The sequence below is a fragment of the Atractosteus spatula genome (genome assembly GCF_055471065.1).
Source record: "Atractosteus spatula isolate fAtrSpa1 chromosome 10 unlocalized genomic scaffold, fAtrSpa1.hap1 SUPER_10_unloc_1, whole genome shotgun sequence".
NCBI classification, from domain to species: Eukaryota; Metazoa; Chordata; class Actinopteri; order Semionotiformes; family Lepisosteidae; genus Atractosteus; species Atractosteus spatula.
Window position 1 is genome coordinate 6,138,645 of NW_028296612.1, and position 12,005 is coordinate 6,150,649.

Sequence of the window (12,005 nt, forward strand, 5' to 3'; positions counted from 1 at the left end):
CAGGAGGCTCTACTGTACACAGAGGGGGGTGGGGGTGGGGAACAAGCTGCCCAGCCCTGTGGTTGAAGCCAATACCCTGGCTTCTCTCCAGACACAGCTGGACGAGCTCCTCCAGTCAGGACAGGAGGCTCTTCTGTACACAGAGGGGGGTGGGCGTGGGGAACAAGCTGCCCAGCCCTGTGGTTGAAGCCGATACCCCGGCTTCTCTCCAGACACAGCTGGGTGAGCTCCTCCAGTCAGGACAGGAGGCTCTACTGTACACAGAGGGGGGTGGGGGTGGGGAACAAGCTGCCCAGCCCTGTGGTTGAAGCCGATACCCTGGCTTCTCTCCAGACACAGCTGGGTGAGCTCCTCCAGTCAGGACAGGAGGCTCTACTGTACACAGAGGGGGGCGGGGGTGGGGAACAGGCTGCTCAGCCCTGTGGTTGAAGCCGATACCCTGGCTTCTCTCCAGACACAGCTGGGTGAGCTCCTCCAGTCAGGACAGGAGGCTCTTCTGTACACAGAGGGGGGTGGGGGTGGGGAACAAGCTGCCCAGCCCTGTGGTTGAAGCCGATACCCTGGCTTCTCTCCAGACACAGCTGGGTGAGCTCCTGGGATCAACTGGCTACTTCATATCCAAACGGCCTGGATGGGCAGAATGACATCTCACGCAGTTACAGCCAGGCGAATAGTTCGTATCACGTCCTTCGGTCTCCAAGACAGTCCATCCCAACGATGTCGCTGTACAGGTCACAGGCGGGCAGGGCAGAAGCATCTCTCGCAGCGGAAACCGAGAACAACAGGGCGCCCGGACGGCAATCTATTCTAATTGGAGTAAGGAAAGCGAAGGCAGGCGCGCACGTCGGCGTTTGAAAAGTTTATTTTTTTAATCGAATTTTCCGCCGAGGACGCCCATAACTCAGGCCCCCTGTACATCACAAACCCGTTAAAAGTCGAAGCCAAGAGGAATAATTTGAGGGTCCGATTCCGGTCCAACTCACCGGCGGAGGCGGCCTGGACGCCGCACAGAACCAGCACCAGCACCAGCACCAGGACCCGGATCATGGTCTCCTCCGTCTTCGGAGCCCCATTAGTTCGGAGCATTCACGACCCCCGTTGCCCCCGCCGAAGAGTGATTCCTGTCTCGCCTCTTTCACGAACACCTCAGTTGGGCTGTGTTCTCTTCCGGTTCTTCCGGTGTTTCCGAAACCGAAACTTCTGAGCCTCGACGAGACGCCCGAGCAAGCAACAAAAAAACAGCAGCCCTGAAGATGTACGTGTCGCGTTTCTCTTACCGGTGCCCCCCGTGAGAGTGGGCGAGATGCTGCTGTCCGTGGTCTTGGGGCTCTGGTGTCGACTCCACGCAGCTTCGGCAGGTGGGTGTAAAGCCCTCAGGTCAGAAACTGAGGGGACGGACGTCGCGCAGCGTGGGTGGGAAACGGGGCCGAGTGGGGAGCGCCGGGGCCTGAAATCGCGTGTTTCCAGACAGCTTCTCCCCCCGGAGGTCTCACCCCACGACTGCGCGTTTTTCACGAAGGGGTTCCCGTGTGTTCTCTTCCAGTCACCCACTCCCTGCGCTACTTCAACACCGGGGTCGGTGGGGTCAGGGGGTTCCCCGAGTTCACCGCCGTGGGCCTGGTGGACGGGCAGGAGTTTGTCCACTACGACAGCGACATCAAGAGGATGATTCCCAAGACGGAGTGGATAGAGAGGAACGAGGGGAAGGACTACTGGGACAGAGAGACTCAGATACAGGACGAAACCTGGCGGATATTCAGGGACAGCTTGGGGACCCTGCAGGAGCGCCTCGGACAAGCAGGCGGTGAGTAAACTCGGACTCTGGGCGCTCACCCTGCGGTCTGTGTGGGTCCTGATGCCCCAGTATAGTGACGGGGACACTGGACTGTAAACAGGCGCCGTCCTTCGGATGAGACGTCAAACCGAGGTCCTGACTCTCTGTGGTCATTAACAATCCCGGGGTGTCTCTGGAGAAGAGTAGGGGTGTTACCCCAGTGTCTTGGTCAAATACCCCCCAGGTCTTGACCCATCATGGCCCCCTGATCACCCCCCTCTCTGAACTGGCCTCATCCCTCTGCTCTCCTCCCCCTGAGAGCTGCTGTGTGTGAGAGGACTGGAGCATCATGCAGGTGGGGTACACACTGGTGGAGCAGGAGGGGATCCCCGTTACTGTCCAGAGCTCCGAGGGGAGAGCCCAGAGAAGAGCTACAGGCGTGTGAGGAGTTATTATTATTATTAAGCACACTTAATACGTTTTTTTACAGTTAATACCCCATTCCCAGTGGGGTTCAGGGGTGTGTGTGAAACGAAGCCAGGAGTTCGAAGGGTGACTTGGGGTGACTCTGAGTTCAGCTGGGGATTCTGGTCTATTCGTGTCTGTTCTGTACTTGTCCACTCTGCAGGTGTCCACACGCTCCAGGAGAAGTACGGCTGTGAGTGGGACGAGGAGGACGGAGCCACACAGGGGTTCGATCAGTACGGATACGACGGGAGAGACTTCATCGTGTTCAACCTGAAGACACTGAGCTGGACGGCCCCAGTGCCACAGGCCTTCCAGACCAAACTGAAGTGGAACGCTGACAGAGCTTTCAATGAGGGGAGAAAGAACTACCTGACCCAGGAGTGTATCGAGTGGCTGAAGAAGTATGTGGAGTACGGCAGAGAGACTCTGAACAGAAGAGGTACTGTCACTGACCAGGACAGGCAGTGTGGATTGTTCTGTATATATGACAAAGCCCAGGATGAGTCTAGACCTGTGTCCAGTACTGAAGAAGTGTGTGGACTACAGGAGAGACTCTGGACAGGAGAGGGACTGTCACTGACCAGGACAGGCAGTGTGGATTGTTCTGTATATATGACAAAGCCCAGGATGAGTCTAGACCTGTGTCCAGTACTGAAGAAGTGTGTGGACTACAGGAGAGACTCTGGACAGGAGAGGGACTGTCACTGACCAGGACAGGCAGTGTGGATCGTTCTGTATATATGACAAAGCCCAGGATGAGTCTAGACCTGTGTCCAGTACTGAAGAAGTGTGTGGACTACAGGAGAGACTCTGGACAGGAGAGGGACTGTCACTGACCAGGACAGGCAGTGTGGATCGTTCTGTATATATGACAAAGCCCAGGATGAGTCTAGACCTGTGTCCAGTACTGAAGAAGTGTGTGGACTACAGGAGAGACTCTGGACAGGAGAGGGACTGTCACTGACCAGGACAGGCAGTGTGGATTGTTCTGTATATATGACAAAGCCCAGGATGAGTCTAGACCTGTGTCCAGTACTGAAGAAGTGTGTGGACTACAGGAGAGACTCTGGACAGGAGAGGGACTGTCACTGACCAGGACAGGCAGTGTGGATTGTTCTGTATATATGACAAAGCCCAGGATGAGTCTAGACCTGTGTCCAGTACTGAAGAAGTGTGTGGACTACAGGAGAGACTCTGGACAGGAGAGGGACTGTCACTGACCAGGACAGGCAGTGTGGATTGTTCTGTATATATGACAAAGCCCAGGATGAGTCTAGACCTGTGTCCAGTACTGAAGAAGTGTGTGGACTACAGGAGAGACTCTGGACAGGAGAGGGACTGTCACTGACCAGGACAGGCAGTGTGGATTGTTCTGTATATATGACAAAGCCCAGGATGAGTCTAGACCTGTGTCCAGTACTGAAGAAGTGTGTGGACTCCAGGAGAGACTCTGGACAGGAGAGGGACTGTCACTGACCAGGACAGGCAGTGTGGATTGTTCTGTATATATGACAAAGCCCAGGATGAGTCTAGACCTGTGTCCAGTACTGAAGAAGTGTGTGGACTCCAGGAGAGACTCTGGACAGGAGAGGGACTGTCACTGACCAGGACAGGCAGTGTGGATTGTTCTGTATATATGACAAAGCCCAGGATGAGTCTAGACCTGTGTCCAGTACTGAAGAAGTGTGTGGACTCCAGGAGAGACTCTGGACAGGAGAGGGACTGTCACTGACCAGGACAGGCAGTGTGGATTGTTCTGTATATATGACAAAGCCCAGGATGAGTCTAGACCTGTGTCCAGTACTGAAGAAGTGTGTGGACTCCAGGAGAGACTCTGGACAGGAGAGGGACTGTCACTGAGCAGGACAGGCAGTGTGGATTGTTCTGTATATATGACAAAGCCCAGGATGAGTCTAGACCTGTGTCCAGTACTGAAGAAGTGTGTGGACTCCAGGAGAGACTCTGGACAGGAGAGGGACTGTCACTGACCAGGACAGGCAGTGTTGATTGTTCTGTATATATGACAAAGCCCAGGATGAGTCTAGACCTGTGTCCAGTACTGAAGAAGTGTGTGGACTACAGGAGAGACTCTGGACAGGAGAAGTACTGTCACTGACCAGGACAGGCAGTGTTGATTGTTCTGTATATATGACAAAGCCCAGGATGAGTCTAGACCTGTGTCCAGTACTGAAGAAGTGTGTGGACTACAGGAGAGACTCTGGACAGGAGAGGGACTGTCACTGACCAGGACAGGCAGTGTTGATTGTTCTGTATATATGACAAAGCCCAGGATGAGTCTAGACCTGTGTCCAGTACTGAAGAAGTGTGTGGACTACAGGAGAGACTCTGGACAGGAGAGGTACTGTCACTGACCAGGACAGGCAGTGTGGATTGTTCTGTATATATGACAAAGCCCAGGATGAGTCTAGACCTGTGTCCAGTACTGAAGAAGTGTGTGGACTACAGGAGAGACTCTGGACAGGAGAGGTCCAGTCACTGACCAGGACAGGCAGTGTGGATTGTTCTGTATATATGACAAAGCCCAGGATGAGTCTAGACCTGTGTCCAGTACTGAAGAAGTGTGTGGACTACAGGAGAGACTCTGGACAGGAGAGGGACTGTCACTGACCAGGACAGGCAGTGTGGATTGTTCTGTATATATGACAAAGCCCAGGATGAGTCTAGACCTGTGTCCAGTACTGAAGAAGTGTGTGGACTACAGGAGAGACTCTGGACAGGAGAGGGACTGTCACTGACCAGGACAGGCAGTGTTGATTGTTCTGTATATATGACAAAGCCCAGGATGAGTCTAGACCTGTGTCCAGTACTGAAGAAGTGTGTGGACTACAGGAGAGACTCTGGACAGGAGAGGGACTGTCACTGACCAGGACAGGCAGTGTGGATTGTTCTGTATATATGACAAAGCCCAGGATGAGTCTAGACCTGTGTCCAGTACTGAAGAAGTGTGTGGACTACAGGAGAGACTCTGGACAGGAGAGGGACTGTCACTGACCAGGACAGGCAGTGTGGATTGTTCTGTATATATGACAAAGCCCAGGATGAGTCTAGACCTGTGTCCAGTACTGAAGAAGTGTGTGGACTACAGGAGAGACTCTGGACAGGAGAGGGACTGTCACTGAGCAGGACAGGCAGTGTGGATTGTTCTGTATATATGACAAAGCCCAGGATGAGTCTAGACCTGTGTCCAGTACTGAAGAAGTGTGTGGACTACAGGAGAGACTCTGGACAGGAGAGGTACTGTCACTGACCAGGACAGGCAGTGTGGATTGTTCTGTATATATGACAAAGCCCAGGATGAGTCTAGACCTGTGTCCAGTACTGAAGAAGTGTGTGGACTACAGGAGAGACTCTGGACAGGAGAGGGACTGTCACTGACCAGGACAGGCAGTGTGGATTGTTCTGTATATATGACAAAGCCCAGGATGAGTCTAGACCTGTGTCCAGTACTGAAGAAGTGTGTGGACTACAGGAGAGACTCTGGACAGGAGAGGGACTGTCACTGACCAGGACAGGCAGTGTGGATTGTTCTGTATATATGACAAAGCCCAGGATGAGTCTAGACCTGTGTCCAGTACTGAAGAAGTGTGTGGACTACAGGAGAGACCCTGGACAGGAGAGGGACTGTCACTGACCAGGACAGGCAGTGTGGATTGTTCTGTATATATGACAAAGCCCAGGATGAGTCTAGAAGACCTGTGTCAGAGTCCGTCAGCTCTGTGATGTGTCTCTCAGTGTCTCAGTGTTAAACTCCTCTGTCTCTCTCTCTCTCCAGAGCGCCCCCAGGTGTCTGTGTTCCACAAGGACTCCGGACCTGGCGGTACTGAGCTCACCTGCCTGGCCACGGGCTTCTTCCCCAGAGACATCCTGGTGTCCTGGCAGAGAGACGGACAGGAGGTGCAGGAGGATGTGGACAGTGGGGAGTTGCTGCCCAACGGAGACGGGAGCTTCCAGGTCAGGAAGAGTCTGAGAGTGAGAGCAGGAGAGGAGGACAAGTATTCCTGCAGAGTGGATCACAAGAGCCTGAGTCCAGGAGAGGACATCGTCAGGACCTGGGGTGAGAGAGAGCGTGTGTGTGTTCGAGACATGTTAGTATCGGGTCATTCATTCCTCTCACCTCTTCAGTCTTGCGCCCAGAGCAGACGATAGTCCAGTCTGCAAGAGGAATGGCTGTGATTCTAACTGGTCTTCAGCCGTGTGGCTGGAGAGCCACAGTCTCAGCTGTGCTGGTCCAGGGTCTAGTCTTCACTGTGACTGTGGCCACCGACAGTGTGAATGAAACACGAGCACAAGGACCTACAGACAGGAGAGCAGCTGATTGATCCCAGGAGCTCATCCAGCCAGAGCCAAGACTGAGAGTGATCCTCTCTTTGGGGTGACACTGGGGTGTCTTTGAGTGACTCTAGACTGATGGCGGGGTGACACTAAGGTGATGGGGGTCTGTGTGTGATTACAGAGCCCAAGGGTGGTTTTCCCATTGGGATCATCGTTGGAGTTGTAGTCGGAGTCCTGGTTCTCATCGCTGTCGTTGGGATTGTCATCTGGAAGAAGAGACAGACAGGTGAGTGAGGAGGAAGTAGTACTGGTCAGTCTAGTGTTAAGCAACAAAGTTACAGTGTTGAGGTGTGTTCGGTCACTCCAGGTCTCCTCAGGTTGTGATGGTCTCACTGTGTTTCCTCTCTGCAGAGGTGAGGGAGCCCCTCGGTGACCCTGCACCAGGTAAGCAGATTGTCCTGTGTCTGTCGCACTGTTATTCAGTCAGGTGGATCAGGTGTGTCAGGTGGGTCAGGTGTGCTGATTGATCTCTTTCCTCTCTGCAGAGGTGAGGGAGCCCCTCGGTGACCCTGCACCAGGTAAGCAGATTGTCCTGTGTCTGTCACACTGTTATTCTGTCAGGTGTGTCAGGTGTGTCAGGTGTGCTGATTGATCTCTTTCCTCTCTGCAGAGGTGAGGGTGCCCCTCGGTGACCCTGCACCAGGTAAGCAGATTGTCCTGTGTCTGTCACACTGTTATTCTGTCAGGTGTGTCAGGTGTGTCAGGTGTGCTGATTGATCTCTTTCCTCTCTGCAGAGGTGAGGGAGCCCCTCGGTGACCCTGCACCAGGTAAGCAGATTGTCCTGTGTCTGTCACACTGTTATTCAGTCAGGTGTGCTGACGGATCTCGTAGTGTGCTTCTGTGGACCTGCTCCTGGTGAGTCAGTGTGCTGGTGTCCTGGAGTTAGAAAGGGGTGAGCAGTGTCATTCGATCAGTGCAGGTGTCTCAGGTGTGGTGAGGAGGGTATGTCTTTTCCGCAGAGATTGCAGACTCGGGACAGTCAGTTCCTGGGTTCTCTCGAGAGCTCCTGTGTGTTACAGCGCTCCTCCAGCTCAGTTGCGTGTGGAGCCATGCTGTCCATATAGCTGAGTGGGCTCCTTGTGGTGGGACTGTGGAGAACCTCACACCACTCTTGCCTTCAGAAGCAGGAAGATCCCGATTCGCATCAGGCTGGGATGATGTGGTCAGGAACTTTTACAGCAGAAAGGAAAAGGGATTTCTATAAGCACAGATCAAAGCTGTGTGAGTGCTGGCCATGTTTTAGAAGAGAGCTGTCTCACTTGTTGCTGATGTCTTGTTTTGTTTTATCTAAAGGCGAGACGGAGCTTTACAGGACTGCATCTGATTCATCCTCAGAATCTAGCACAGGTTCTGAAGGTTCTGATGGCTCCCAGTAAGTATTGCCCGACTTTTATTCTGCATTGTTGGAGCTTTAGTCACATTGCTCAAGAACCCCACTCTGCCCTCACACAGGACAGTAGGGATAGGAACAGGATTGTAATAATAACCAGAGCCAGAGCACAGACGCCCACTCTCACACTCGTTTAGAAACCAATAAATTCGAGCCTGGAGTGTTTGTTCGTCCAGCCAGGCTTTATTGTATGCATACAAGGAGCCACAATAAGGACCATAGTAGTTATAGTACCGATCATAGCTCTCAAGGGGATGTGGCCCTACACAGCTTATATCTACCTTTCTCTACACCCTGCCCCTCCTGTCTGTGAGGTAGCTTTCACAAGAATCTCCTGGACTCAGGAAGCACTTAAACCTTCCTTTCTCATCAGGAGTTTAGTGTAAACGTTCCCCATTTGGGTAAACATTCCCCATTTGGGGGTAAGTACAGGGGGGGAAGCATCTGTGCTCAAGCAAGCGTGATGGTCACAGTCTCACACACTCCCATCCACACTCTCTCCCGCACTCAGACTCTCACACTCACTCTCTCACTCCCTCACACTCTCACACACTCCCATCCACACTCTCTCCCGCACTCAGACTCTCACACTCACTCTCTCACTCCCTCACACTCTCACACACTCCCATCCACACTCTCTCCCGCACTCAGACTCTCACACTCACTCTCTCACTCCCTCACAGTCTCACACACTCCCATCCACACTCTCTCCCGCACTCAGACTCTCACACTCACTCTCTCACTCCCTCACACTCTCACACACTCCCATCCACACTCTCTCCCGCACTCAGACTCCCACACTCACTCTCTCACTCCCTCACACTCTCACACACTCCCATCCACACTCTCTCCCGCACTCAGACTCTCACACTCACTCTCTCACTCCCTCACACTCTCACACACTCCCATCCACACTCTCTCCCGCACTCAGACTCTCACACTCACTCTCTCACTCCCTCACACTCTCACACACTCCCATCCACACTCTCTCCCGCACTCAGACTCTCACACTCACTCTCTCACTCCCTCACACTCTCACACACTCCCATCCACACTCTCTCCCGCACTCAGACTCTCACACTCACTCTCTCACTCCCTCACACTCTCACACACTCCCATCCACACTCTCTCCCGCACTCAGACTCTCACACTCACTCTCTCACTCCCTCACACTCTCTCACTCGCGAACTCTGTGAAAGTACTGGATAGCCACCATGTTGTCGCAGACCCCTGGTCTCGACCTGGGCAAGAGCAATTGGCGAGAATCGTAGTGTGAAGTAGCCCTTCCTGCTCACTGCTCACTGTAATGACTAAGGTAATGTGATGCACGAGGGAATTCTTACAGCAGAAATGTTCCAGCCAGCCACTTTCACACACACACAGTATTTCTTAACAAAATGCAGTCTCTAACTGTCCAATCTGGAGACATTATAAAAGCAAAGACGCAATCTGAAAATGTTTTAGTGGCTTTAATATTCCAGACTTAAATTACCTGAAACGTAAAAGACAGACGCCTTTTTTCCGTGTAAGCAGAGTGTAGTGTAAGTGTAGTTTCAGCAATCATCTTATTCTTGTATTTGAATAGCGGCTCGGTCTTATACGCCGAGTAATGTACTGTACGATACCCAGCTTTCAGTACAGTACGTTACTCTACAGAGCTAAACAGCTGCTCCGTTCCGTGTTGACACTAAAGCAGGAGAGCAGGATTGACCACAGCTAGCTGGACTTCTGCGTCGGTCCGTTATAAGGAGGTGTAGGGGTTTTGTGATTTTAGTGAGCCCATTAATAATTGTGGCAGTAATCACGAGGTGGTTTGTTATGGCTTTTAGACAATCAATCGTCAGAACAACCAACACCACACACACGCACACACACACGTGCGGATTCAATACACGAGATACATTTATTAATACATAAAATGTGCATATAAACATAACAGATCTTATCGTGAGGGTTAGCAGAATACAGAAGGCATATATTCAGTCACGAAGATTTACAAATACCAAGAGGGACATACGTTCAGTATATCATTCATTTAGACTGTTTTGTAATTGAACTTGGTTACAACTTCTACACTAGATACTCGCAAGCAAGTACATCAGTCATAGGAATTGAATTGATATCATCTGGTTGGGATAATTGAATTCTCGAGCTGTAATGCAGAATGTTGAATACTCATCCAATCTGTGTGGATTCAGATCTCCCGCAGGCACAGAAGCAGAGGCAGGCTTGTTGCTGTCCCATCGGCTCTCTGTGGCTCTGCGCCAGGCAGTGCTGCTGCAGCATCCGACACGGTGCGAGACATTCCAGGCGTGATGCGCTGCTGATGCTCTCTGAAGACCAGCTAGTTAGTGCTGGCTGAAACGAGCAGGAGTTTGTGCACAGGAGAAAAGATGACCGTGGGTCCCAGCGGGTCAGGAAGAGGACCGGTTCGTCCCTGATGAAGAGCTAGTCCTGAATCCTGATCCAGCTGTCCACAGTTCCGACCTGTCCACGAGGCCTGCTGCTGGTGCTAACCTCGGGTTGGCTGATCTAGGTGGAGGATGAGTAACCATGCTCTCTGACCTTGGGGTTGTAAACCAACTTTGAATAACACTTTCCCTTGGAATCTCAGACTTTTAGGCGTCAGAAACAACAAGAGGGCAGCAGCTGAACGTGTGTTTAGAGGCTGAGTCTGCGCAGGTGGTGATTGAGGTGGCTGTCACAGCTCCTGCTACAAATACTGTATCCTGATTATATTCATATGAATATGAATATTAACTACTTTGCTTTCTTTGCGGAACACCGCTCCTGAAACGAAACGGATAGTCAGAATGCCGTCAGAGTCTTGTCAACATATTCAGTGTTGGACCCTGCTGTCGGCCTGCGGTTTTCTCCGATAATCTTTCTCCCATCCCCTAAACACACTGAAACAGTGTGTGTTTCACCAGTCCCCTGGAACACAGCTGCGGCCTACGGATTGGCTGTGGCACTCACCAGACTGCTCCAGTGACCCTGTCAAAGCCCACTACTACAGTCCTGGAGCCCACCAACCCTCCCTGAGCCGTCATGAGCAGCCCTAGCACGCAGTGAGTAGCAGTCGATGTGATCTCGCAGGCCCTGATCCAGATGCATCTTCTCAAAAAGCCACCTTACTTGCAGAGCAGTGGCTCTGGGGCTCAGGGTCTGCGCCTGTGGCTGGGAGGTTGCTGGTTTGTATCCAGTGGCCGGCAGAGAAATCCTACTGCATTGGGCCCCTGAGCAAGGCCCTTCACCCCAACTGCTCCAGGGGCGCTGTACAACTGCTGACCCTGCGCTCTGACCCCCAGCTTCTCTCTCCCTGTCTGTGTGTCTCACGGAGAGCAGGCTGGGGTCTGTGAAATTGTAAAGGGTTAATAAAGTGATGATGTTATGTTACAGACCTCTCACTGTGTTCTCATCCTGCATATCTGTATTTTTATATTGTTGTTGTCATTAAAACTGTAAAGGTGCTATATAAAATAAAGGTTTTTAAATTATTATTGTTATTTCTGTACACAGAGGGGGGTGGGGGTGGGGAACAAGCTGCCCAGCCCTGTGGTTGAAGCCGATACCCTGGCTTCTCTCCAGGCACAGCTGGGTGAGCTCCTCCAGTCAGGACAGGAGGCTCTTCTGTACACAGAGGGGGGTGGGGGTGGGGAACAAGCCTGAGCTGCCTCTGTTCTTACTTCTCTCGTTTCTGCGACTCAGCTGTTTTTTTTTACAGTTCAGTTCTGTTCGGTTGGTGGTTTGTTGTCCTCTGGGGGAAACCAGTTTCTCAGCCCTGTCCAGTAGAACAACCCTACAGCGCCAGCAGAGCGCAGCACAGCTCTCCTCTTTCAGCAGGGGCAGGGCTGTGTGCACAAACACCCAGCTGACGTGTCTCGCACCCCCACCTGGGCCCTGGGCACGAGGCTGGCCTGGGGCACCTCCCGTGTGGAGCCCGCTGTGGGGGAGATCAGCCTCTGCACGAACAGAGGACGTCCGGTATTTTGTTGTTTTCCACATCGGAAGCGCACACT

At 52.4% G+C, this 12,005-nt stretch overlaps 1 protein-coding gene across 5 annotated transcripts; it reads left to right on the forward strand.

Moving 5' to 3' along the window:
• Window positions 1–1,178: 1,178 nt before the first annotated feature.
• LOC148813641 (class I histocompatibility antigen, F10 alpha chain-like) lies at window positions 1,179–11,483 on the forward strand. Of its 5 annotated transcripts, XM_088908279.1 has the most exons (11): window positions 1,179–1,358; window positions 1,544–1,804; window positions 2,403–2,681; window positions 6,036–6,317; window positions 6,717–6,821; window positions 6,947–6,979; window positions 7,081–7,113; window positions 7,206–7,238; window positions 7,331–7,363; window positions 7,890–7,968; window positions 10,185–11,483. In XM_088908279.1, exons 1-11 carry the CDS (start codon window positions 1,304–1,306, stop codon window positions 10,300–10,302), a joined length of 1,311 nt encoding a protein of 436 aa, XP_088764405.1. In that variant the 5' UTR covers window positions 1,179–1,303; the 3' UTR covers window positions 10,303–11,483. The 5 variants fall into 5 exon arrangements, with proteins under 5 accessions (XP_088764405.1, XP_088764406.1, XP_088764407.1 ...); XM_088908280.1 differs by lacking the exon at window positions 7,206–7,238; XM_088908281.1 differs by lacking the exon at window positions 6,947–6,979.
• The last annotated feature ends 522 nt before the right edge of the window (window positions 11,484–12,005 follow it).

Coding starts and splice junctions, on each gene's coding strand:
- LOC148813641 (XM_088908279.1), top strand. CDS start 1,304: ATGCTGCTGTCCGTGGTCTTGGGGCTCTGGTGTCGACTCCACGCAGCT. Junction 1,805..2,402: donor GCGCCTCGGACAAGCAGGCG/GTGAGTAAACTC, acceptor TCCACTCTGCAG/GTGTCCACACGCTCCAGGAG. Junction 7,114..7,205: donor CCTCGGTGACCCTGCACCAG/GTAAGCAGATTG, acceptor TCCTCTCTGCAG/AGGTGAGGGTGCCCCTCGGT.